The sequence below is a fragment of the Myripristis murdjan genome, chromosome 12 (assembly GCF_902150065.1).
Source record: "Myripristis murdjan chromosome 12, fMyrMur1.1, whole genome shotgun sequence".
NCBI lineage: Eukaryota > Metazoa > Chordata > Actinopteri > Holocentriformes > Holocentridae > Myripristis > Myripristis murdjan.
In genome coordinates this window covers 20066021-20092706 of record NC_043991.1, presented here as the reverse complement: position 1 = coordinate 20092706, position 26686 = coordinate 20066021, and the positions used below count along the sequence as shown (strand labels likewise).

The following is a 26686-nucleotide window of genomic DNA, read 5'->3' as shown; positions in this document are numbered from 1 at the left end:
AACCCCGTCAGTACACAGCCAGCCAAATGATGAAAGAGGACGAGGATATGATGCAGACTGTTGCTGCCGTGTCGTAATCCTCCATCCAGTTCGGGCCTCGTGTTGGCCGACTGAATGCTTTAGCAAATCCAAGACAGCAGGTGTTAAAGGGATAATTCACCCATTGTGAATTAAAAATGTGACATTTGCAAAGTAATGTTACACCTTCTTTTTGAGTGGATTAAGGCAGTTATTGTTAAGAGTGTTAGCTGCATTTGGAGCATCCAGCTGGTATCCAGCACTTAGTAACAATGAGAGGGAGATTACACCACTACTGTCCTACATAACGGCTTGGAGAGGAAGTGAAATAATATCTAATTTTTCATTTTTTTCAAATGATCCCCCTGCGAGTGGTGCACATGAGTGGTGGTTGACTCTGGAGTGATGAGTAGAGAATGAGGTGGATCATTTGTTTGTAATTGCATACTCTGATGGGCTTTGAGTTTTTTCTCCCCAGAGGACATATTTTAGTGTCCGTTAACACAGCTGCATGTCAAACTGAACACCGCCTGCACATCTTCACCACAGAGTTAGGGTTACGACACAATTGCACATGCATATCAAATGTTGATCATATGACCGGCGCTGTATTTCTATATAGCACTAAATACTAGCCTCCAGCTCAAATGTGCTTTTACTGTAGAGTTCCTCTTTAAACAGGGAGATGAGATATTGCTATTTCAAACAAGCTACTTTATTCTTAGTGGAGTTTTTGAATCACACTTTTCGTGTTCTTCTCCTACACTTGTAGTGTCTTTCCTCCTCCCACTCCTCTTCATACCACGGCTCGCCTGCTCTTCTCCCCTTTGAAGAGCCCATGGGTATTTGAAGCACCAGCTCATCCAATTTTCATGTCATCAAAGGCTAGACCATGAAGATTTTACAGAGACGAGACATGATTTCAGTGTTAAGTATTGTTAAGCAAATTCAGATTTTTGTCAAGCTGCAAATTGAGAATTTCACCGCTCAGTGCCCTGAATTATCTTTGAAAAAATGAATTGCAAGGGACAAAACAATTTGCTGCAGACACTCTCAAACACGTCAAAGAGGTAAACACAGGTGTTACTAATGACTTTAATTAAGCATCTCCTTTCATTAAAAACACCTGTGTTTACCTGCTATTCCATGTCAAAATGGCTGCTGTGAGAAAAAGGCCGTTGTAAAAGCCCAAGAAAGGATTTGTATCAGTAGTGGCAGGTGTGTTGTAGGCAGCTAACAAGGCAGCTTGCAGTGTTGATTGCTTTCACATTTACATGTTTGGCTTCACATTCTCATGGGAAACACCACCAGTTTCCTTCAAAAGATACACACTTTTACCTAACGCACTGTGGCTCTCCACAGCCAGAGAGCCTTTCTGCATTTTCCACCACTTTCCATCGGGGAAAAAAAAAAAGTCAACTTCCCCCACTCACTTTCTGCAGACGCCACATCCCTCTACCATCCCTCTTTTGGAGTTCCCACATTGCTAAACCAAATTTCCAGGATGACAGATCTCTTTTTATGCTGTTTCCAGCAATCTCTGCTTCTTCTCCTCACCTTTATCCAGAGTTGACAGATATGTCAGCTGATTTCCAGACAGAGGACCATTTCTCATGGCAGCTACGGTGTTTCATGTCACCTCCAACTAACCTTGAGAATAAGGCCCTGAATGTCCCTTGGTTATATAAAGACAATGCCAGTGATTGTGCTTGTTTGCCGTAATATCTACAAAATGTATAAGCTTCACGTTCCTGCTAATCTTTTCCCAAAGCAAGCGAGTTGATTCAGTCTCTTCGCCAAGAAATAGTCTCGAGAGAAACGTTTGCTACTCACACACACATACACATAAATTATCCCAGTTTTGTGGTTTATGAATGGTGATGACTTTGTCAGCCACAGCAGCAGATCATTATAAGTCTTTCAACCTTTCAGGTGTTAGCAGGGGAAGGGAAGTGTTAGTAGATCTCTAAATGATTTGAAAACGGCTTGTAGTTTTAGTCATTTTGGCCGGTGGATGGTATACAATATTATGATAGTTTAATGGTGCCTCGTCTCATTCTACATGTTTTATTTTAGCATAGTATTTTTTAAGTTAAAAAAAACAAGTGTCTTCTATTTAGAGGAGCCAAATGAGATGTCCCAGGTGATGCTTGCTTTTCCATGATGTAGTCGGTAGTTAAGAAATACAGAGGGGGCCTGGCAGTTCAAGGCCTGCTGATATTAATTGCAGTGTTGTTTTTTTGATAAGACGTGTTGAGTCAATCCTGATAATTTATAGGGCAGAAATTAAAACGCAGCTAGCAGAACGTGGCGGTGTTTCTTTTTTTCTTTGTTCAAGGACTCTTGACTTTCTCATTTGCCTGTAACACATGATTTGGAAGGTTCACTGCTTTCAATCGGAGCTTTATCTGTCTGCGTGGTTAGTTATTTGGTCACTTCTCAGAACGTCTTTCAGTTTTTTAAGTATAATATCCAGTAACTTTCTCCCAAGGTCCACTTCTGATGCTGTGAAATCAGATTGTGGTCATCATTTTTGCAGCGATGCCCTTCATGGCGAGTCATGGTACAGTTTGCACTGCTGTGCTAAGCTCTCGATGCTTTGTCATTGTTGTCGTAAGCCAGCCTTTGTGTTGCTTCACCCATGTAGATAATGTTCTCCAACTCATCCTGTGTCGTCTGCACTGTTCTCTGCTCGGTGAATTCAAAAGTGACAGCTCTTGCAGCCGCATCAGATACATTTCTTGAGTTGAATTCGGAGCGGCTTCAGCAATCTACACCTGAGATTTATTGAGTTGTGCCAAGAGCTCATTTATTGTAGCGTTTTGAGCCAAGTGTCGAATGGAGTTGGAAGCCAACAGCCAGGATTTCAGTCGGAGGGCCTCTCCAACCCTGTGGCCTAGTTCAGTGGTTTTCAGGCTTTCGAAATGACTTTCATTAAGCCAAGGACCCCCATGAAGGATTTTTCTCTCTAAGGGTCCTTATGTTTTGGTTTGTTTTCAGTATTTAAACACAAGCAATAAGATGTTGATCTAGCGTCACTGATCTAATTTGTAAAGGCATCATTTAATTAATTATAACACACACGTCTTAAATATTGTGAAGCTGATTAGCTGTATTCAAGGCCTCAACCTGCAGTGTTGTTTAATGTTGCCATTAAATGCCTAGTATAGTTTCAACCAAAGTCTGTAGGTTTGTTAGTACACTGTATTTCTTGTAAGAAATCAGCCGAACATTTTAATGGTCTTATATTTCATCCTAACTGCTGTCACAGGTCACATCAGATGGCCGCACAGCTTTCAGTTTAATTCACCGTAAAGAAAAGTGCAGCAGTTGTGTCAGAAAGCTGACCACAGCTATGACCATGTCAGGATTATATTTTGTCTCCATGTATTTTGCCTCAGACATCACAGGTCACATTAGCAAAATGAGATAGGATCGAGTCGGTATCAAATTTGACCCCCTTTTTAAAACGAACAGAACAGATGCTCCCCGGCTTCCAAAATCCCTAATGTTACAGAAAAGCGGCAGACTTTGATTACAGTGTTGCGTAATGACACCAATAACATAACCTGACCTCACTCGCCACCAAAGAGTATGATTTCCCACTGGCCAGCTGTTCAGATTACTTGTGCCACTTGTGCTTTAAATGCAGTTACATTCTGAGCTAGCAACCATTTACCCTGTCATGAGTCATGGGTCTGTAGTCATTATAGCCCTCAAGATAACATTACAAGTTTTCCATGTGTGTCATTACCAACTATATGCAGTATTTACCATAATAATTAAAAATAACATCTCACTGTTAAAGGGATGGAAAAACAGTTAAAAATAGGGGTTTTATTATTTAGTATTATTCTTGAGGACTACCTTTATCATCCACCAAGATGTGAGAGTTCCTGCAAGTCAATAACTAATAAAACAGAGTTTTAGGGGCCACATTTTCTACTGTAATCCTTTCCAGCAGGACTGAGTGGCCGTTCTATCAGAGAACCGTTACTGTCGATAGGTCAGCCAACTGTAGTCAACATAGCCTATCTCGCTGGTTGGGGCTAGCACTGCAGCAATATGATAGCAAATGTTTTCCAAGCCAACACTGTAGAGGTTTGTAGTAGTGGAGTTGATGTGAGAAAGTCCATGACTGACTCCATCGCCTACTAAAGCTCTATGTTTAGATGGGAGTCTTTGCTAGCCCTCGCCTGTTCGTGTCTTCGGATATAATCCTGTGTGAAGGTAATCTTTTCATTTGCAGCAAAACTGTTCTTTTGAGTCAGGAGAAAACCAACAGGCCTCTCTCTGAATAGAAAAAAAAAATGTTTCCCATCTTTTTAAAATCTGTATTCAGGCATGGGATTTGATCAACACTGCGTCGCTCCTTTTCAGTAATGCCTGCTTCAATGAATAGAGCTCTCACAGCCAAGAAAGCAGGAGCTGTTGGTTTGGACTGTTTATGCAGTGTTGAAGCACCAGAGCTGTGCAACTGGTGTGCATAAATGGGGCAGAACGCATTCCCAAAAAAACGAGACACTCAGGATTACAACCTAGTCTTAACAGCCTTAACAATTCCAAAGAAGTAGCATGTTTGAGTGTGTGTTCTTGGCTATCGAGTCACACAGGCTGTTCGGTACAGGCAGTCCTACATGGCCACTGGCCAGCTGCACTGGGGCAGGGGAGCTTTAAGTGCCTTGTCGTCGCTGAAGGAAATGAGAGCACTTGTTATTCTCATCCTGCCAGGAGTTCCACAGCGTTTTTGGGAATGTAGTGAAGGCCATACCTGGGGCCTTCAAACTTCATCATGTTCCAGACCCCCAAGTTGACTTTCATGAAGCTACAGACCCCCATTTGAAGCAATTTTATGCTAGGGAGCCTACAAAAAAAAAAAAAAAAAAAAAAAAAGCAGAGTGCCTTAGATCCTCTTCTCCATACTCTGACACATTAATTTTCACCCTGTTTAGGGAGTTTTGTGTATCTCTCTAAATCGAAGAGCACCTGATCAATCTAGTTCTGTGTGTGTTATTTTATTTAGTTTTTGAGTTTTTTACTCCATGTTCCAGTGCACTGCCCTCCATTTGTTCTTTGAATAAAATTACGTTGTGTACAATTGTAATTTCATAGTTTTGTTAAACATGAACATGTGGTGTTGGATGTGGTGGACAGCTGATATCCCTTACCAGCCTTTTAACAGCATCCTCAAACAATGCCTCACGTCGCCGGCTGCTGTGATTACTTCACAGCTCGATGGCTTGTGGACTTTGTCTGTCTGAGGAGACTCGTTTGGTTTCTTCCGAGGAACAATGAGTGAGAAAGCACTTGCTGGGTGTCTGACTCACGCTGAGGCGCTGTGACTGCATCATCAAGCTGTTTGTGCCGTGATCGAATGGCTGGTAAGACAGGAGTTCTGACTTTAATTTCCTGGTTTCTTTCCTTGCACCTGGAACTGTTTGTGCCAGCCTGCCTGCGTAAACCTGCTATCTTTTGGACCAGATCCAACAGATTGCCTGCCAAGACTTCTCACTAATAGTTCAGTCAACTTTCATACCGGTTCCACATTTATGATAGTATTATAGTCAAATCTGCTACCACCACAGGTGTGAAGCAGTTAGATGCGGTTTGTCATAGGATTTTTTTTTGTTTGTTTGTTTGTTTTTTGCAGGTGATCAGTATATGTGCTATTGCATGTTGTATTCAAATTAAGGTTTCCCTGGAAATCAGAGCTAGATAAGTGCCTCATTCAACACATTTTCAATCCCTTTTACATGAACCTCTGCCTTACCTCCTCTCATAGAGCAGAGCTTTTCAAAGTGGGGTCAAGGGACACCCCAGGGGTCCTTACGGGGCTTCCAGGGGGTCCTCAGCAAAACGAGGAAGAGTTTCATGTCACTGTAATTAAATTCATCAGAAATTGTTAGAAGGCAGAAAATGTATGAGCGACCATTTTAACATTTTTTTCTTTCTGGTTGAATCTCACCACCAATTGTCGGTGTTCAAGTATGACCTTGAAGTAATTTAATCCATTGAAACGTGTGTAAATTCACTTGATTTCTTTGAAAATGAGCAAAAAAAAAAAAAAAAAAGACCAATTATATAATTGATAAGGGCAAAATCACTTAAAATGGGGGTCTGTGGCTTACTGAAAGTCCAGAAAATGTTAAAGTATGAAAACGCCAGGCACAGAACATCAAACTGTCAGACTCCATGTAAACAAAACAAAACAAACAAACAAAAAAAAAAAACTCTGCTTGGAGACTCCATTAATTGCGTGTGATCTTGGCAAAGCGGCTTTCAGCTCTTCAGCACATTGTTTGTGGAACAATCTTCAAAGCCGTCTAAAATTAGATCAGCTAGAGTCTCGAGGAGAATTTGGAGATCTTACACGGGACCTGTTCACTCACGATTACTCTGTCTGCTAATGATCTCACACCTGTGACTACTGAGGTTTTTGCCTCTTTCTCCTTCATTATGACTTGTTTTACTATGTCTGCAGATATGTATATTTTGAATTAATCCTGCGTAGTTGATTTAGTGTGACACGCTGTTTAAATTAAGGTTAAATAAATTGCCAACAGGAAGCAGCAGTGCCAAAGCAGTCATGATGACAGAGGCTCTGGGAAATGTCAGCTGTGTTTCGGCTCCAAACACAATCACATTCAGTTTGAACATCATTTTTGTTCCAGAGAGTGCTTCCCCTCTTGCACAAGGCTATATTTCACAGGTTTTTACAATTGGTTTCAAGCACTTCTCAACACTGAGTTCACTTTCTCAAAACTGCCTGCACCAACATGCAGCTCGGCAGAACTTCACGCCCCAAATGCACCAAAACTAACAAAACACTGCGCACGTCTCAAAATCAGTCCATCAACACATAAACACTAGCTTTCTTCCAATAACAGTGCTTTGTCATAACAGAGTGACCTAAAAATATCAACAAGTCACATTAACATAGATATTTTAATGTTAGGTTTTGAGGTTTTGGTTTTCTTTTTGTGTTATTTCCTCACATATTACGTATGAAATTTGAAAAATTTAATGGCATTTTATTGAGAGGTGTTTCCACTATTCTGTCCCCTTCATGCATGTAAATGGGGAGGACAAAAGATTAGAAACACCTCTAAATATATTGTAGTCCAGTACAAGATCTCTGCAAACTACAACCTTAGTAATAAACATAGAATTAATTTGACACATTCTCCACAATGTCAACAAAAACTGAACATTATAAACTTTCATAAAAGGTAGAATTTATGGCAGAGCTGTTGCAGTGCGTTAGACTGCATTAGACTGTACAGGTGGTGATAAAGTGAACACTGAGTATATATTTAATATACAATGTATTTAAAGGTCATATCAGTGATGCTGGATTGGATTTCTTATGTTTAAATGCTTGTGAAAGGTACCTGGACGCTACCTCCTTTTTAAATTTAAGTTACATTGACAATAAATGATCATGCTCATTTTGCTGAGGACCCCCTGGAACATCTTTAAGGGCATCTGAGAGTCCCTGGACCCCACTTTGAAAACCACCGTCCTCTGATACACACAAAACATCCAACACCCACAGCTGATACTCGCATATCCGTGTCCCCCAGGTTCCTCCCCACCGTGGCGTTGGCTGTCTAAGCCCCCCTCTAACTTGTGCTGACGGCCCCCCTTGACGCTGCTTTATTTTTTTTCCACTCGCTTCCTGTATCGTTTTATCAGCGGCCTACCAAGCTGCCGCAGCCGGATCTCAGTGATGCTGCCGAGTCACCACGGGGACACAGGCAGGACGTTTATGTTGACAGATGGCCCAGGTGAGGGGATGCTGAGTAATGCCCAGCCGCTCCTCTCCGTGGTTCAGCTCCGCACATGTTACAGGCACCGGTCCTGGATTATTTATAACGCCTTTATATAGCCGTTCTCACCGAGCCGCTGAGCTCACACACACTCACACACCTCCACTCACCTCTGCGTCTCTTCTGTCCTCCTCCACTACTCAACCCTCTGCAGGGTGACATGTTGAGGAGGATAAACCCATTTTTAACAACAAATTTGTCTATTTTTTTGGTGGTTGTGTTGCATTTCATTGCACTTGTTTATAATATTATTTTTTGTAATGACATCACCTTGTTTATTACCTTAAATAAAAACACTGTTTTGTCTTTTCCATCTTTTTCCGCTCTGTCTTTTTCTTTTTTCATCTTTCTTTTTTTTATACATATGAATGTATATTTAAATGATTTTTATTTATTTATTTTAGATCTTTCTATTTAAAATTCGATGCAAATTAAGTACAAAATATCAACTCGGAGTCAGCACGGTGATAGAAAAATCTCCCACCAAAAAAGATTTACAGCTGAATCCATTTTTTTCCCCATCCCTACCCCAGTTTTAATTAATTAAAGTTTTAATTAATTTTTTTCAGTGCCTCGAAGCTTTTTGCCCATAATCTCAGACACATTTCACCCTTTTTAGAGAGTGTGTGTCGGTAGTTACCGCTCACCCTAAGATCAACCTGGTTGATCTAATTCCTGGCAGGTGTTTTTTTTTTTTTTTTTTTTACTCCACATTCCAGTGCAGCACTCCCACATTTGTTCTTTGTCAATTGCCATGTAGTTTTTGGCATTTCATTTACCACCACATCACTGGTGGCAGTTTCTCTCTGTATCAAAATCCCGTGGTGAGGATAAGGCCGGGCTTTGTGGCCACCTGACCCAAGCTCAGTCACATCAGATAAAACAAGAATACTCCGCCGCAGCCTTAATTGCTGGGGGGTGGCTGCTCATTTCTGCAGCATTTCAGACAGAACTGAGGCGAGATGAGTGAGGAGAACTGACTGAGTGACGACTGGAAGAATGGAAGAGCAGGATTAGACATTATGGGGTGGAGGCTGGATTATAATGCAACGGGTTGACTCACCCTTTTCCTCTGGAGAGCCACAGTATTGCGTGCGTCATCACAACTGATCGGCGTTACAGGGATGTGGTAGAAGGCACTCTGCTGCATTATGTCGCACCATCTCCTTGTCTCTCGTATGCACATTTATTGCACTTAATACATTATTCATTAACTGTCAAAGCGTATTGATCTTGGAGGAACAAAAATGTGCAAAGTCACCGTGGTTTGGTTGGTACGGTGTTAAACTTTGTCGAAACTCGAAGATGTCTGTGAATTGACCAAATGTTTGTACATGTTCAAACATGGGCGCCTAATCGAGTGTACAGGTGGGGGACCGGGCATGACTAAGCGGGACACTGGGGTTGGTAGTCATCCCAATTTTTTTTTTTTTTTTAACATAAGCCATTTGCTGCAATTTTACATGTTTACATTTCCAAAATACCCTCTTTACAGTTGGTTTTTTTTTTTTTTTTTTTTTTTTTTTTTTTTTTAGGAACAGACTAAAATCCATCACCTCATTTGGCAACACTTGAAAAATATTTAATTGACATGTTGAATGAATGAAAAATAAGAAAAAAATCTTTGTGCATCTTAACATCAACAAGCAAAATATAAATATAAAATGTACAATAATCTATCTATCTCTAGCAATGCTATTTGAGTGAAAAAAGAACATTAAATATTATATTGAAAATATTTTTAAAATAATTGCCCAATTTGGACTTTTTTTTAAGATTCTCATCTAGAAAATATAACTAAATAAGCTGTATAAAATTAAAATAACCACACTTTTCCTTTCCGTCTTACTTTTGTCCTGTAAAACAACAACACACGTATACACACACATGTATAGATGTGTGTATGAATGTATATATGTGTATATGTATAAGATGTTAAAGCGAAGCCCTGCGAGGTGGACAAGCTCTTTGTCTGTAGCCTGATCATACATGTGCACACACGTGTTCATCCGACAGCCACAGTCAGTCGATGTTTTTGCCGCTGGTCACCGAGGTCAGCCGCACGATACCGTCCTCACCACTGAGCACGGAGGGCATGGGCAGACCGATGCTACATCAACACACTTGCCCGTCTCGCTGCGTAATGTAACACGATTACACAGTGAATGAGCACAATCCATAAAGCCAAGGTCATCCATATATCCGGAACAGCGGGAACTTCAGCTCGCAAAGAAACAGACGTATGGATAGATTTATGCTGTGCCTGTGCAGAACAAGTTTCCTTCTTAGAAATGCAAAAGTGAAACCTGAATAGGGTATCAGCCGGTTTCTACAAAGAATGCAAAACTGTAAAATTAGCTCAGTGTTATGTTGAGGTCGTCATTTTTTTAAACTTCGGTTCATTTTGATGCACCTGAACAATTAGTTACTGACAGATTTCTTCACATTCAGGCAGGGTTGGAAAATAAGGCAGTTGAAATGAGACAATATTGTCAGTGCAGTTTCAAATATTGGTATGAACAGGTATTACTGTTGGTTTTATTTTCTTATTTTGTGTTATGTCATGTTCACTCTGACATTAATGCAGTATGGACTTAGTTTAATGACCAGGTTCTGTTTTTCATATATCTTATGTGGCTGTTAATGATAGTTTCAGATTTTTCATTGACTGTGTTCAGTCAGAAATCGCTGTCATGCTTTCTTTGGGATTTTCAGTTCTATTCCAAGTCTGTGTATTGTATTCCAAGTGGTTACAGCTGTTTTTCAAAGTGTTAAGTTTGTTTTGTTTTTCTGCAGACACCTTGTATACTATGTCTGTAATTTGCTAATACTTCTAGGGCCATTTTCCCAGACAGGGATTGAATCAGGACGGGACTCATGGCCCAAGAAGTGACTTTTTAAAACACATCTTAACTCCAAATAAGTTATTTTTGGACGGTGGAGTCGTCGACTGAATTTAAAGTGATAATCCTCCAGTTCCATGTTTTTCTGGGTTTGAGCGCCACCTTTGGTGAGAAGTGGTCATTGTTTTGGTGTTTCACACTCAGCGAGGGAGCTAGCCCTGCGTAGTAATAAAGAATCAAGTCAGTGAAGACTCCTGTCTCTTATATTTCTTTTACTGTGTCACCTTTATTACGGACGACCCCCTGTTGTTGCTTCCATAAACATAAAAAAAACACACCACTTATGCAGATTGTTTTTAGGGAAGTTGCCTCCTACAGGAGTTTAAAACAGCAAACGTGACAGTTTTCATGTTCCAGCCGCATGTTGAGTCACTATTGTACAGTATCATGTGGCAATAGAGACTAGCAAAATAGACATTTAAGGTTGTGGATTATTACTCTAATTTCAAAACCTGATGATGCTCATAAAACCTGGACTGGATCATGAAAAGTCCCGTGGAACTGGAGGAGAAACAGGACGGACTTTCTCCTGTGACAAAACAGCATGAATCTGAATGAAACCTGCTGCCTTGGAGGTTTAATTTAAACCTTCACTGACTTCTAATACTAAACTCTAATAAATTAATGTCATTATGTACACAGTGTTTACCTACTGCTTCATGGCAAAATGGCTGAATAGTGCAATAGCCCTTTTTCACAGTAGTTAGAGAAAAAATGGCAGAAAGTGCCTAAAAATGTAGGTTAAAGCCTAAAAAAAACAACACAATGTTAGGATATTCAGTGTACACAAATTGATTTCATGGCATGATGTGATTGTATGTATTCTCTACATTATGAGTGATCTGATCTGAAAACAGGCCCTGGACAGACATTTGGTTTCACCTAGCTCAGTTTGCCTAATTCTCTTTTCGTTCTCTGTGGGCCATAGAAATGTATTGACCCCCAGCAGCATGTCAATACCCTGCTGAGCACAAACAGGCCAACGTTTGCATTGAGTCGATGGACACTTTTTCCACACTGCCAATGGCTAGACTGATCCAAAGGGCTTTTATAATGCCAGCCGCCATACATATGTAAATTATGTTTTGGGTTGACTTGTATTCAGGGCTTGTAAAGCGGAGCGTCCAGCTTTAGTTTTGAGGTCCTGCTTTTGAGCTCGTCTTTTTTCCTGTTCTGTGTTTATGTACATTCTGTCTGGTAGAAGAAAAGGTGAGACATTGTAAATCAAGTTTTTTTTTTTTTTTTTTTTTGCCACCCTGTGTTTTTCCAGAGCTTATTGGGAGGGCATGGAGAGGTCTAGGCTACAAATGCAGGAAGACAGTACGCTGTATTCCCAGAGAGCCCTTGCAGAGAGGCCACCGACGTCATGACATTGTCTCTGCTCAGGAGGGAGGCTTCCTGTGTTTTACCTTCTGCAGTTATACAAGGACAGAAATCCTCCTTCGAAATGCGTCTGTCTGTTTTAAAGAGCCAGTGGCAATGATAAAAGTAGAGGAGAACCATATATGCAAGGGGTTTCAAATTGTCAAATTTATACATTTCACATTCTGTTATCTGTTATCATTTAAAAAGTGTTCAAATCAATAAATATAAGGCCTTAAATGTGCTATCTGTTTGATTTTATTTTATTGCCCTTATGCTGGTCCTGGTTAGATTTACTACAGCTGTGTAGTTTTGCTGTGTAACCTAAAGAAAACTGTCAGAATAACAGTTCATACATGATCTAATAATAACCACATTACTACCTAAAAATAACCTTTATACTTGCCTGCATTGTTGATTTTGTCCAAAAAAAGAATCTTGCATAAAAATGGTATTTAAAAGGTCTTACAACCCTAACTTTATCTCTCTGATAACTGCATGATGAATATTCTGCCTGTAAACACTGCTGTAGGTGATAATATCAAAATGAGGTTGATTATTGCTGTCACTGTCAAAGCACAGTCAAATCACTTCAATGCAAGTTTTAAAAAAATGACAAACTTTTTTTTTTTTTTTTATGTCCTCACATATTTTTATATTGAACACTATGTGGACCCCATTGCAGCTTTTGTGTATCTTCACATTTGAACCTTTTTGTACTCATACGTTACAAACATATTCTCTGACCTTGTTGTCCTAACCATGTCTTGTATTTTTTATGTTTTTGTTTGTGGTTTAGGAGCCATTTGAAGATGGGTTTGCCAACGGAGAGGAGCTGACCCCGGCTGAGGAGGCTGCCGCTAAGGAAGCAGCTGATTCCAAGGGAGTGGTCAAGTTTGGTTGGATTAAGGGAGTGTTGGTGAGTATTTTGTCACTTATAGATGCTTCCTGAATTTAGTAATATTTCTATTCATTTATTAATTGGTGTATGGCAGTCTCCACCTTGACTTCCATTTGCTGTAAGCTTTCCCTTTGCCTCTTGCTTATTAGTATATGATGATTAGTATATGATTAGTATATTAATATTAGTATATAATGTTATTGTTGCCCTGTAATCAGGCCACTGGCTACAAAGTTTGGATTGGTACCTTTGGCAAATACTGTCTATAGACCTCATCAGCCACCACTTGGACAGAGAAAATGGTACTGCTTGGGCCATAAGGGACGCCATTATAAGCCTTTAAGGACCATTCCAGTGATTTTGCACGTTTAGCCTAGTAACTGCAAAATGTATGTACTTTTATCCAGCAGTTGGTTTCCATTCATTCCACTACGATATGAAAATGAACTTTCAGAGACTTCAAACTTTATTCACACCAGTATTTTATCACTGTAATAAAGTCCAGCTCCATTAGTTGGAGAGATGTGAAACTTGGAGAAGACGAGTATTGGACATTGAACATTTTTATCTTTGGAAACAATGGCGTCTGCCTTTCAACTTCTTTTCAGAAAGACAAAAAATTTGGCAGTTTATTAATGGGTGTGCCTATTTTAATTACTTCTCACGTAGCCATAAAATCACCCCAAAGATAGCTAATGTATTAAGATTTAGTTTTTTTTTTTTTGTTATTTTTTTTAAATTTGCGCAAAAAGGTCAACCAATAGTGAAATCATGACAAAGTAAACAGTCCACCTGAAACACTACAAGTTAGTCAGAAACATCTTTTTTTTTTTTTTTACCTGCCAAGGCACATACTGATACACTGCAATTTAAAGGAAATACAGCCATTTGAAGTTATGTTGTGATAATACCAGACTAGAATGCCCACAGTACCTCCTTGGGTCTTTTCCCATGCTGCTCTAGGGCAACCTGCTCATCGTTGCTGGCAGCTGTATTTGTTGCTTATCTCTTGTAATCTTTCTCTGAGTTGTTTGACACCGAGGCTGCAGCATCACTAGCACCTCTGGTGTAAGTCATGGCACAGGAACGCAGGGTCATTGAGAAAAAATACCACTGCTAATACTATTACTGCTGCTGCTGCTGCTGCACCACGCTTACTACTGCTGTTACTACTGCTGCTGCTAAAATACACAAAACAAACATAACAACAGAGCTTTAAAAAAAAAAAAAAAAAAAACTTGCACTGCTTATTTCATTGAGACTAGCAGCAATAATGTCCACTCAGTAAAATAATAAAACATATATTGGACATTACCAGCATAGCAACATGTCAATTGGAGATTAAATGCAAGTTAATAAAGATGACAGTGAGTTGACAGCTAACTGTTATAATCTAAAAACAAACTGTTTATTATTCTGGAAACAATCATTAATATCCTTACATAAACTCTTCAGTCCAGCCTCTAGTCAGTGTAAGATAAATGTGGAATTTATGTGTACTACTCTACTCTGAGAAGGTTACAACAGCATCTATTCCAAATACACACACACACACACACACACACACACACGGAAGGAACGATATATGTAGGCAGGCTTTCCTGTCTGCCTGTTTTTCACGTGGGGTTTTGGTTTCCTTTACTACAATTTGGCCCATCAAATCTGAAAAGCTAGTTTATTAGTCATCATGTTTGGTCTGTATATATTCATGTTCCAAGTGGTTGGTCACAGTTTCTTGTGTTCGCTGTGACCAGCGAAGGCTAGAACAAGTGTGCCACTGAACAATGTGAACGTGTGTGAGTAGATCACACTCTGCTAAGAATTTTGGGCCATGAGTGTGAATTGCTCTGGGCTCTAACATTGTAATATTAATGGACCAAGGAATCACACTCACAACAACCAGAGAATATGGCTGGTACAGACTCTGAAGAGCATTTTAACTTTTGAGGGCAAAGTTTGCAGGCGATGGAAGTTTCATTCTAAGTCTGCGTCTCATCACCCCGCTCGTATTTTGACGTGAAAAGCCATCGCTTCCTCTCTAACATAAACTTTGCGCTCATTTTCATGTCTTGGGTTTCAGGTTGTAATGGCTCTTACCGAGTGTGTAGGATATTTCTCTTCAATAATCTCTTCTGATGTGAAACATAATTTATGTCCTGCAAGCACAGGGAGGTCAGAGGTCAGGGTCAGCCCCAGAGCACCACCTTTGGAGCGTGCAGGGATTTAATTCAGATCAGCTGTATTTTCTCTGCCAAGGTCATGGCAGCACAGCTTATGAACGGTGACTTTGGTTCATAGCATTTCCTAATCAGAAAATGGTGCAGTGGTGGAGAGGCAATCTGACACAAATACAGTTGTCGGTAAAATAAGCACCACAGCGACTTGTTTGTTATGATACCATTTCTTTAACAAATCAGAGATTGTTATAGACTGAATTATAAGTGTGCTTACAGCTGCGCCACATAAGACACTTGAATCTATCCTCCACACTACATGTTGCCTGTTATTAGTGAAACATTTTAGTTAAGATAAACATCCAGGAGCAGGTTGGGTCTCCAGCCAATAACATCCACATCAGACTTTGTTTGAAACCTTAATCAGGACCATGCTACTTAATATTTTCCATCCTGGCATGTTCTGAGACCAGAGTTTGGACCACTTTTTGTTTGGTAAATTGTGTTCATCATCCCACATGCATCCTGACTAACAGCCCTTCCTCTGTGCAGGTCCGCTGCATGTTGAACATTTGGGGTGTGATGCTTTTCATCCGCATGTCATGGATCGTAGGCCAGGCAGGAATTGGTAAGTTGATATGTTAGGCTGGCTTTACATGGAGGAGTTTGAATGCAATTTTTTTTTTTTTTTTTTTTTAATCTAAAAAAAAAAAAAAAAACTCGGAAAAGCCTTAAGCCGTCCTGTTTCACTTCTCCACCAGGAAGTGTTGGCTAATTTGTTTTATTGCTTACACAAAAGCAGCAAAATGTCAACCGGAAGGCTTATGGCAGCCTGAACAATGTGTGGTGGTTTGATGACAAAATGCTTATTAGTAGATGGCGGCTCCTGCCCCGGTCTGTGATCCAGGCCGGCAGCTGCCAGCAGGTCCGGGGAGGTCGGCCAGGCCACAGAGGGCTCTCCCAGCAAATGACCTTCATTTTTTCACAAAGGGAGATTTTCAGAGTGAAAAAACATCTCACCCTGCTGTGTCATGCAATTTAATCAAGGCAGCAATTAGTGTGTCAGCATCAGCCAGATTAGAAAAGTAGCGTCAGTCGCTGGTTAACAGACATTAAAGTGAAGAAGCGATGCTGGATTGAGTATTTAGGATTACCTAACCTGAGTTGGGACAGGATGGAGTAAGATAATGTTGGATCCCTAAATTTAGTCAGGATTGGTTTCTAAAATACCAAATTGGGAAAAAAAAAATCTTTAAGATTTAGGATAGGAAGTTTCTATTTATAATCCCAGGCTTATATCATCATTTGGGATGAGTTTGCAGACAGAGCAAAGATTTGCAGCCAGATATTATTTGCACTGTGTTGCACTGTGTAGAGGCAGCTTTAGAGCAGAGCATGGAGCAGTGTCCAAAATCAACTTTCTGGCTCACCCGCCAAAGGCTGTTTAACTGGGAAAAAAAAAAAAAGTTGATATAAATGCCACCAGTTGAAATGTTATCCTACTTGTTTTTCAGCACTGTTAATGTATAGAGTCTCTGTACTGCACTGCAACTTGAGATGTGGTCAGTCACTTTTACAGCGGATCAGCTGTGTGATCCATCATGACGTGCATTATTTGAATTAGCAGAGAGCATTTTGAAGAGGTTTTCAAGAAGCCATGATGTCCCTGCTTGTAAGAAATTGTTAAGTTTTTCAGCAATTTGTAATCATTTTATACTATTTACAGTTTTTACAAGCATTTTTCAGGATTTTTTTTTTTTTATTATTTTTATTTTGAGTTTTTTTTAAATGTGTCATAGTTTTGTAAGAAATCGAGTGAATGTGATCAGGTGTCAAAGGGTTAACTTAGTGGTAGTTTCAGACCCTTCCTTGGAGATTCTGTGTGAATTACTTTTTCAGTTCACACACAACTCACCATCGTCCACCCCAAATCCTCTCGGGGACCCCCTCCCACACACACACACACACACACACACACACACACACACTAACACACACCTCTTGATGATTCTCCACATGGATGTGAAATGTTGCCACAGCGTGACACGTGGTCAGCTGAACCGTGCCGGCTTGTTTTTTTTTTTAGCTCGGCTGCTACTTTCCACAGGGGCCCTCAGAATTGCAAGAAATGTGATAGTGACCAGTTGATCTACTGCAAAATGTTGTTGCTGCTTTTTTTTCCAGCCACACTATTTAGGAGTTTGTTTTTGTAGAAGTTAGTAGAAATATAGACTCTGGTGCTCTGTTCTGAATGCTCTGGTTTCTTTTGGCAGCTCTCTCCTGTGTGATCGTCCTCATGGCTACTGTGGTGACCACCATCACCGGCCTCTCCACCTCGGCCATTGCCACCAACGGTTTTGTACGGGGAGGTATATATCACTTTATATTACTTGATGCGATATACTAAAGCGCTGAAGCCCAAGATGCTTCACAGCCGAGTCTTAAAACAGTGATTAAAAAAAAAAGGTTGAAATAAAAACAAAACCCTACAGGAAGGTGTGTACCAAATAATTCATTTGCCATAAAACTTTAGATTTGTCAGCTTGCTGATGTTTCTACTTTTGCATTTCTCTTCTGCAAACTGTTACTTTTGCCACTGATACACTGATAGTCTCTCACTCCAGTTTGGTGTGAATTCTCCATCCCAACTACCAGCAAAATTTCGTTGTACCGTGTAGGGAGAGGACAAGGAGAGGGAAGCTCCATGTTTCAAGTCAATAATACTTATTAGTGTTTTCCTCCCTGCTTTGGCACAACATAGTAAGTTCAAATCAAACCTGCAGCGGCTGTGATTGCATTATAAAACACTTTGTCACGGTGTGTAAGCTGATAGCTCATAGGTTCATCACAGCAAGGGCAGAGCGCTGTTATTTCATCTTTCCCTGTGCCCAGCCAGCAGTCCTGCTTTCACAAGACATTTGAAACAAAATTGCTTAAAGGGATAGTTCACTCAAAAAGCTGTTGACTGTCAGCCAGGGGGACGTCCAGCTCAGTGGCAGGAGGCTAACGCATGCAGCCAGCGTCCGACGCTCAGTAACAACGAGAGGAAGATAGAACCACTGCTGTGAAATAATCTCATTTTTCATAACGCATGAACCATGCCTTTTAGATCAAGATGTGTTGTTTCTTGAAAGGAAAAGTAATGTCAGTCCTGCAGGGCTGGATGATTTTATCCAAAACTATAATTCACTCAAAGATTCAGTTTAAACCTCTCTTTAAATCTCAGATTAGTTTTTACTCTGAACCTAGATTAAATTTAATCCTGCTGTGCCAAAACTTTAAATTCCAGTTATTCCAGTTAATCTTGTGTTAGCTAAAGGACAGACGGTGTTGTGTTAGTTAAGGAACAAACTCTCTTTACTCCTGCTGACCTATTAACAGTGTGCCAGTTTCTTCCTGGCAGGCTCGTTTTTTATTTCAACTGTGCTTTTGTCCTTCTATCTTCTGTAATTTCATTTTCTATAATTTCTCAAAAGAAATTTGAATTTGTGCAGAGCCTTGACGAGTGCGCTAAATGCTTGTTAGCTAGCAAATTTTGTACATTGTCAGCAGATACAGATTAACTTTGCTTTTCTTTCTATTTTTTTATATTTCTTACACACTGTGGTACTTTGGTTTAACTCTAAGTGCTTAAGGTAGGTTTAAATCACAAAACTTTGATTTATGAAACTAAAATGACTTTTTAAGTATGCAACAGCGCTATGCTTCATTTTAAATCTGGAGCTAAATCTTTTAAACCTGGTTTTGCTAAACTCTGACTAGAATTAATCTCAGATTAAATTCGTCTTTGATGAAGCAACCTTGGCTTTAAGACCGCCTCTATCCATCATGATGTTCCTAAAAGTCATTGTTTATGATTTTATAATTCTGTTGTGATATCTGTAAATATGTGATACCTGACGGTGTTACATTTGTGAGGCACTGATTCTTTTTTACCTTTCCGTAACTTCCTGTAATCCTGCTACGGAGCTCTCACATATTAGATGTGAGCGGGGCCCGGCATCCAGCAGTGAAACTAGCCGTTCCAAACTTTTTTTTTTTTTTTTTTTCCCAGCATGACCCGGCTATCAGCAAACCTGTCATCCATCACAACCTCAGATGTATTACATGTTGCTGTCTTGCTGATTTGTCTCCAGCTTTATTATGAGTCAAATAAAAGCGGGGTTGAAAACACATCGCTCCCAGTGTGCCAGCAGGAGGGGGAATTCAATCATGGGTCTCTAGATTACAGCGTTTTTCCTTCAAACAGTGCTAGCTCTGGCAGGGTGGTCTGAAATGGATATACAGCCATTTCTCACTCATTACACGAGGCAAAACAGAGAATTCCCACTTATTTAAAATTTCCTGGTGAGGAAAAGATTTAGATTACATATCATATTAGTGTTGTCAGCAATTACTTTTTTATTGACGGCACACTGGATTCATTTTGTGTGCATTAGTAGATTGTAGTGATTATCGTGTTTTTTTTTTTGTTTTTTTTTTTCCTGCAACACTGAAAGCAACAGTAAAACTTGTTCAAACATCTGCCTCTCCAAAATATGACTTGTTTGGAAAATATTTCCTCGGAGCCCTGTCCAAGTTCAGCCACTTTACTATTTCACTAATAGCTTTTGAAAACAAGCATCACACATCCAAGTGTGAGCCAACAGGGGACATGAATGCAGTTTTTTTCTGGTGAAGGAACTGGCACAATATTTTTGAGGGTAAGGGACTTTATGAACACCGATTTGTGAATAGGTAAAAGACAGTTATTACTTAATGTAACAAGACAATCCATACTAATACACTAACAGTTCATCCCGGCAGCACAGATTATTACATACTGTATTACATATAGAGGTATTACATATTAAATTGTTGGTTCTTCAGTACTAACAGTGAGGTTTCTCCCAATCACAGTGGTACTCAAAGGACTATACCAGTGATTTGACATTTTACATCACTATAAACCATTTTGCAAATCATGCAGGGGTATTAAAGATTTCACAGCATAGAATCAAAATGCCTTCATTTTCAAATATGAATTTTTGGGTGAAACAGCCACCTTGTAATGTTCTGATTTTGCAGCTGACAAAGTCGTCACCATGCATAAACCACAGAGCTGATAATTGGCTGTTTAAAGGCTCAGATCACGATCATACACTTCATTTGAGACCACCTAACTCTGTCTTGTTCATTTTGTGTTTGTTTTCCAGGAGGAGCGTATTATTTGATATCGAGAAGTTTGGGCCCAGAGTTCGGCGGCTCCATCGGTCTAATCTTTGCCTTTGCTAACGCTGTGGCCGTCGCCATGTACGTGGTTGGCTTTGCTGAAACCGTTGTGGATCTTCTTGCTGTAAGTGAATAACGGATTGCCATTTACAGCATATTTTCAAAAGGATAATTTAAGATTTATGTGATTATTGCTCTTTACCCTCAAAGTAACATTTCAGCTGAAGCTTAAATGAGCTTTTTTTGTTGCAAAGCACATTTGATGGCATGCTTTAAAATCCCCTCCGTTTCTATATTTCTGAGTTATTGCTAATAACATGACTTTTTGGACGCCCTAAAGAGTATTTAAAAAAAATATCCATGAGTAAGAAAGCCTAACAAATAGCCATAGATAAGGAAAAAAATCTGTTCTAACTTTAGTTTTTGGACAGTAGTTGCATATCCACTCATAAGCAGTGTTAATTTTGACAGCCAGTTTTGATTTAGTTTTAGTCTTAGCCTTTTTGACTAAAATGCGTTTGAGCTTTAGTCGCATTTTTTAATTTTGTTAGTTTTAGTCTATATTTTGTTGGCAAAATCTTCAGTGGTTTTAGTTAACTCAAAAGTGAAAATACAAGTTTTATTTAATCTAATTCTGTTGGATCAGTTTTCATAATTTTTCTTTGAAGTCCTCATTAAATTACATTTTAGTGTACCTTTATGCATAGATGGATCTGAATTCCTCATTATAGCTTCTTGTATTTTGTACCCAGCTTTTGTTTTTCCTCATTTGTTTTCTCCCAGTTCAGTTTTGTCCAGTTCCCAGTGTCATATGTTGGTTTGGGGGGGAGGGTGTAGACCTCCACACGCCACCACCCAGTCACCTCTCAGAGAGGAGATTCAGTGGGAAAGCATAGCGCGTGTGGAAGTGAACGTTACGGTGTCTGAAGTTTCAATTGTCTTATAGGGTGTCAATGCCATCATGACTGATGAAACCAATGACATCCGGATCATCGGCACTATCACAGTCATCCTTCTCCTGGGCATCTCAGTGGCAGGAATGGAATGGGAAGCCAAGGTACGAAAACACATCTATTGTCAAATATCCTGATATCCAGATGATGTTCTTCAGCAGTTATTGTTCATATATTTCATAGCATCTGAGCTCAAACGAAAATTCCCACAACTGACTCACACTACACTCGGGCTCCCTGGTCGAACTGTCTTTTCACACTTGCAACTTGGATGTCCTAACCCAGGAATACCTTTTTCTAGGGGTATCTCTTAAAAAGTCTGGGTTTGGGTCTGTAGTGTGAATCAAGGTGAGAGCCAAGCGTAGAATAAAATCAAAAGAAAATGTCTGAAAAGCAGAGGTTTGTTGGCTAATCAAAACTGTGCTACAAATGTTCTGAGGACATCAACCGTGGGCTTTGATTTTCATGTGTGACTCGTTCAACCCAGATCTACCTGTAAGATGTGGGTTAACAAGTACTAGTGTGAATCAAAGCTAACCTTAGCCCTGGGCTCCAGTTAGCCTAAGGCAAAGCGTTCCAAGTGTGGAAATGACTCTGATCTCATATCGGCATCATAAAATCAGGAAAACCTTTCAGAATGACTAATATGGGGTATTACTCATTAATACATGAACTCTAGCTCCATTTTGTGTTCAGTGCTCTACAAATATTGCCACATCCACTGAGATCAGCGGTGACCTGAATACATCTTCTGGTTTGATTTCTCTGCAGGCCCAGATCTTCCTGCTCTTTGTCCTCGTCACAGCCATCATCAATTATTTCATTGGAACGTTCATTACTGTTCAGTCTAAGGCACCTATGGGCTTCTTTGGCTATGATGGTATGAATACAGTCTGTTTTCTTAAGATTTAATTATATAAAACACCTTTCCAGGAAGTCTTTTTTTATCATCTCATAACCCATACAGTCTCATTGCACTCCACGCATAGTATCACTGTTTCAAATTCTTGTCACCAGTTGAGACCAACATCACGAGATAGAATAAATTGTATTAGCTGAGATTTGCTTTAGTCTTGTTTGCGCTGTGTTTTATCAGCTGTTTTTGTTTTTCAAACTCTCTCTGTTTTCCTGTCAGGTTCCATCATGTGGGAGAACATGGGTCCAGACTTCCGAGAACAAACCTTCTTCTCTGTTTTTTCCATCTTCTTCCCTGCAGCCACTGGCATTCTGGCTGGAGCCAACATCTCAGGAGACCTCGCTGTACGCAATTGTCTTTCTCTTACTGCCCATAAAAGAATGCTCCCAGTAGAATAGAAGTCACATATACAACTTTTTCATTCGACATACAACTTTTAGAGGTCATGTGTGGACAGATGACATTTCAGAAAAGTTGTTCTGTCAGTTTCCTTCCGCAAGCTAATCACGTTCCGGGAAATGTGAAAAAAGTCACAATTTCTAGCCAGAGAACCAGTCATAAGACCACTTGTTTTAGCTGCAGTAATTTCAACATCCTGTTCATACAAGCGTGCAAACAAACAAATAAATAAATGCAGTTGCACATGCAAATTGTGGTCAAAGGATGATCCAAGTTGAAAATGAATTTCCATTGTTGTTGCTGTACTTTATATCAAAAGTAAATTTTGCCCATATACCTATTGTCTTCCAAATGACAGGAGCTGTGTTTTTATTCGTCTGTTTCTGGCATTTTCTTCTCTCTTATTTGTTGACATAAATGTCATTATTAGGCGTGTACCATGTCCTGATCGCAGCATCCTGTGTTCAAATCTGACCTCGGGCCATTTGCTGCATATAATCCTCTCTCTCCACTGCCTTTCCTGTCTCTCACTATTGTGGCTGTCAAGTAAAGCAGAAATGCCCAAAAAAATTACTTTAAAAAGTCAGTATATTTTGTCACAGTTTTTGTCAACAAGGCTCATTTTTATTTAGTTTTTTGTCTCTTTTTCATCCTAGAGAAAGTGTTTCTCATGAATACTTTGCCATAGCCAATAAAATGAACGCTGGTCATAAGCAACAAACCACCAGGGAGGAGTAGCACACATGACGCTAAAAGATGGAAGCAGGGTGGACTGGCCGCCCTGAGTGGGAGTTCCTGATGAACTAAAATATTAGAAACTCTGATGCCAAGAAGTTGGTAGTGGAACATTCTGCTGTCTGTTTATTTTTAGATTAAAAAAACTGGAGTAAATCAGCAGCGCTTGTCTTCAAATCATGTGTGTTTGTGGTTGTGAATTGCAGGACCCACAGCTGGCTATTCCCAGAGGAACACTCTTGGCCATCTTGATCACAGGCATTGTCTACCTAGGTGTTGCCGTTTCTACAGGTGAATGATACCTGCTGTATTTAATATTTTTCATGTAACTTAAGCACCATACCAGTGATTTTGCATGTGTAACATAATATCTACAAAATCCGTATACTTCACATCTCTGCTGATATTTTCCCAAAGCAAGAGGTTGTATTTTACACCTCTGATATCATTTTTCCTCCCTTTTTTTTTATCCAGCCATTAGTTTCCATTCAGACGTCAGACTTTCTTCACTCCAGTACTTCATCACTGTAATAAAATCGTCCACATTAATTTTCCTAAAAGCAGCAGCACTGTTGTGTTTTGATGACATGGAATTGGGCGAGGTGAAATCTTTAGTGATGATGAAGATGGTTTATTGCACTGTAAAATGTGGGTCAGTTGTAGCAAATGGGCCAAACATTCAAAATCACTGAGATGCTTCTTCAAAGAAACTGTGCTCTTATTTGATTTTGGCAACAGTGTTTAAATCTGTACAGGAATCGCAAATTTGAAATTTTTTGATATACCATTCAGAATAATATGTATATATCAAAAACTATTTTACCAGGCTCCTGCATTGTGAGAGATGCCACCGGAAGTATCAACGACACAATCAGCTCCCAGTTCATGGCGAACTGCACAGACGCCGCTTGCAAGTTTGGCTTTGACTTTTCCTCCTGTGCTGGCAAGAAGTGTCCCTATGGACTCCAAAATGACGTCCAGGTAAACAGAAGCAGAGTCACGAGTCTGAGGTTTGGAGAATCTATGAGGATCGCTCAAGGACAGAGAGATCAAAATAGCAATGTTGTGCAAGGCTGTCAGGTACACAGATGTCAAACCTTTTTATGTTTTGTCTGCTTTGTGTGTAGGTCATGAGCTTGGTATCTGGTTTCAGCCCCATCATCACTGCTGGAATCTTCTCTGCCACTCTGTCCTCAGCCCTGGCCTCTCTGGTCAGCGCACCAAAAGTTTTTCAGGTAAGAAACGCGCAAAGTTTTAAACGCAAACTATCAAGGGCCAGGCGCCACCTACACACACTGAAATCTGTCCGTTTTGCTGACCCCATGACCTTCCCTGTAGCACCACCAACAGGCCCAGTGAGGCATCTTTGGTAGAAATAACACGCTTGTTTTATTCTGACCCACTATCACAACTGAACATACATTAATCTTCATGTTGGTTATTTGTCATAAGTTACACAATGTTTCCCACTTCTCTAGGCTTTATGTAAGGACAACATCTACCCCGGCTTCAGCATGTTCGCCAAAGGCTACGGCAAGAACAACGAGCCGCTCCGAGGCTACATCCTCACCTTCTGTATCGCCCTGGGCTTCATCCTCATCGGTAAGACACAAGCTCGACTGCACATGCCGCTCATTTGCACCAGGACAATTAGGGATTATTATGACATGAGCATTATAGGAAGTGATATTCTGTTCATGAATTGGATTCCCAGTGTTTTTCATCACACCTTGACTGCACTCATGTTTTCTCTTCCCTCAGCTGAACTGAACATCATTGCGCCCATCATCTCCAACTTTTTCTTGGCTTCTTACGCCTTGATCAACTTCTCCGTGTTCCACGCCTCGTTGGCCAACTCACCAGGTGAGAGCAAGAAACGTTGTGTTTTTTCGCTTTAGACGTTGAAGTTGGGAGAAGCAAAAGAAAAGAAAATCACACCTCATGTATTCTAGGGCCAGAGTGAAGATTACTTATTTTGAGACACTTCCTTTGTCTTACTGCGAGAAGAGAAGCTCATCAGCCATTAGAGCTGACATGAGTCATATTGACTTAAACAATGAATGTGACGGAAGATTATAGGGCTTCATTATAGGGCAATTACTTGAAGTACTTTGAGTAGTTTTGAACACGGTACCCTGAGAGCACTTGAAAGTGGCTTGGCAGCTCACAAGACAGGTCATATCATCACTGCCCATGGACATTTTTTGACGCTTGTCAGATACAATTTTACTTGAGCTCTTAGCCTGCGAGCCCAATGATACATGCACATGTATTGCAATAGCAGTCTTACAGGATCAGGATCATTCGGATGAGGTGGTGCAGCATTCGCTGTCTCATTCATAGTAAATATAACTTGATTTATATGCACGTCTCTAAGAACGTGCAAAGCTGTGGCTCTTGTCTTTTCAGTCCACTGAAAGCCAGAGAAAAGACACATGACTCGAGTTAGGGTCACTTTCAGTTCAAGTTCAAGAAATGCTGTAAACGTCAAATTCAGTATATCATTAAAAATTCTTGGAAGAACAGCATTAGTGTTTTTATTAAAGGTTTATAGTCACCGTTTTTTGGTAATGAGATTATTATGATGGTGTTTCATGTGCTGTGTCACACCTCATCCTGGTGTTTACTTTCTCCCTTGCCCCACAACCCCTACCTACCCATGCGCCCTCCCTGTTTTCTCCAATTACTCTGACATTTATTATTGCACACACTAGTCCGACTGACAGGAAGGATAGAATGCCTTTTTCTGATAGGCTGTTGGTGTAATGTTGCCATGAATGACATTTATTTCTTGAGAAGGCAAGTGCAGAATAACGTCGCTCTGTCACTGAAACACTTTTCACCTTTCGTTTGTCACGACATATGATTCACCAGATGATGATCAGTTCCTTTTGAGCAAAAGTAAATGCTAAATTCAAACAAAATGTCACTGGTGTATCTGAGCCTCTTTAAATGTAGATTACAGCGTTCAGTTGAATATTTTTTTTTAGCTCCATTGTTTTATTAGAAATGGAACAGAGTGTAGAGTGGCAGGGGCTGTCATCAGGGGATGGGGGAATGTTTCTTCAACTGCACAGTGGCATTAATTATCATTTGTCTGACTTGAAATTGAGGATGTTCTCTTGTGTTAAAGAGATAGTTCACCCATTTTTAAAAAGTCTTACAGTTTTAAAAATAACCACTTACATCTTTTACAGCCAGAAATGGTTTAAATGGTATAAAGGTTTGCTTCAATGGGAAAGTAATGTGTCAATTCCAGTAGGACTAGATAATTTTATCCAAAAA

The 26686-nt window shown here is 40.0% G+C and overlaps 1 protein-coding gene across 2 annotated transcripts in view; it reads left to right on the top strand.

Annotated features, from left to right (window-relative positions):
* slc12a2 (solute carrier family 12 member 2) overlaps positions 1 to 26686 on the top strand; it is a 77278-nt gene that overhangs the window by 21394 nt on the left and 29198 nt on the right. For both annotated transcript variants that reach the window (XM_030064729.1, XM_030064727.1), the window contains exons 2-13: positions 12912 to 13031; positions 15740 to 15815; positions 17461 to 17556; positions 20383 to 20522; positions 21345 to 21455; positions 22123 to 22231; positions 22487 to 22611; positions 23608 to 23692; positions 24228 to 24382; positions 24529 to 24636; positions 24880 to 25003; positions 25163 to 25264. In XM_030064729.1, the coding sequence (XP_029920589.1) occupies positions 12912 to 13031; positions 15740 to 15815; positions 17461 to 17556; positions 20383 to 20522; positions 21345 to 21455; positions 22123 to 22231; positions 22487 to 22611; positions 23608 to 23692; positions 24228 to 24382; positions 24529 to 24636; positions 24880 to 25003; positions 25163 to 25264 (1351 nt within the window). The remainder of the gene's footprint in view (positions 1 to 12911; positions 13032 to 15739; positions 15816 to 17460; positions 17557 to 20382; positions 20523 to 21344; positions 21456 to 22122; positions 22232 to 22486; positions 22612 to 23607; positions 23693 to 24227; positions 24383 to 24528; positions 24637 to 24879; positions 25004 to 25162; positions 25265 to 26686) is intronic.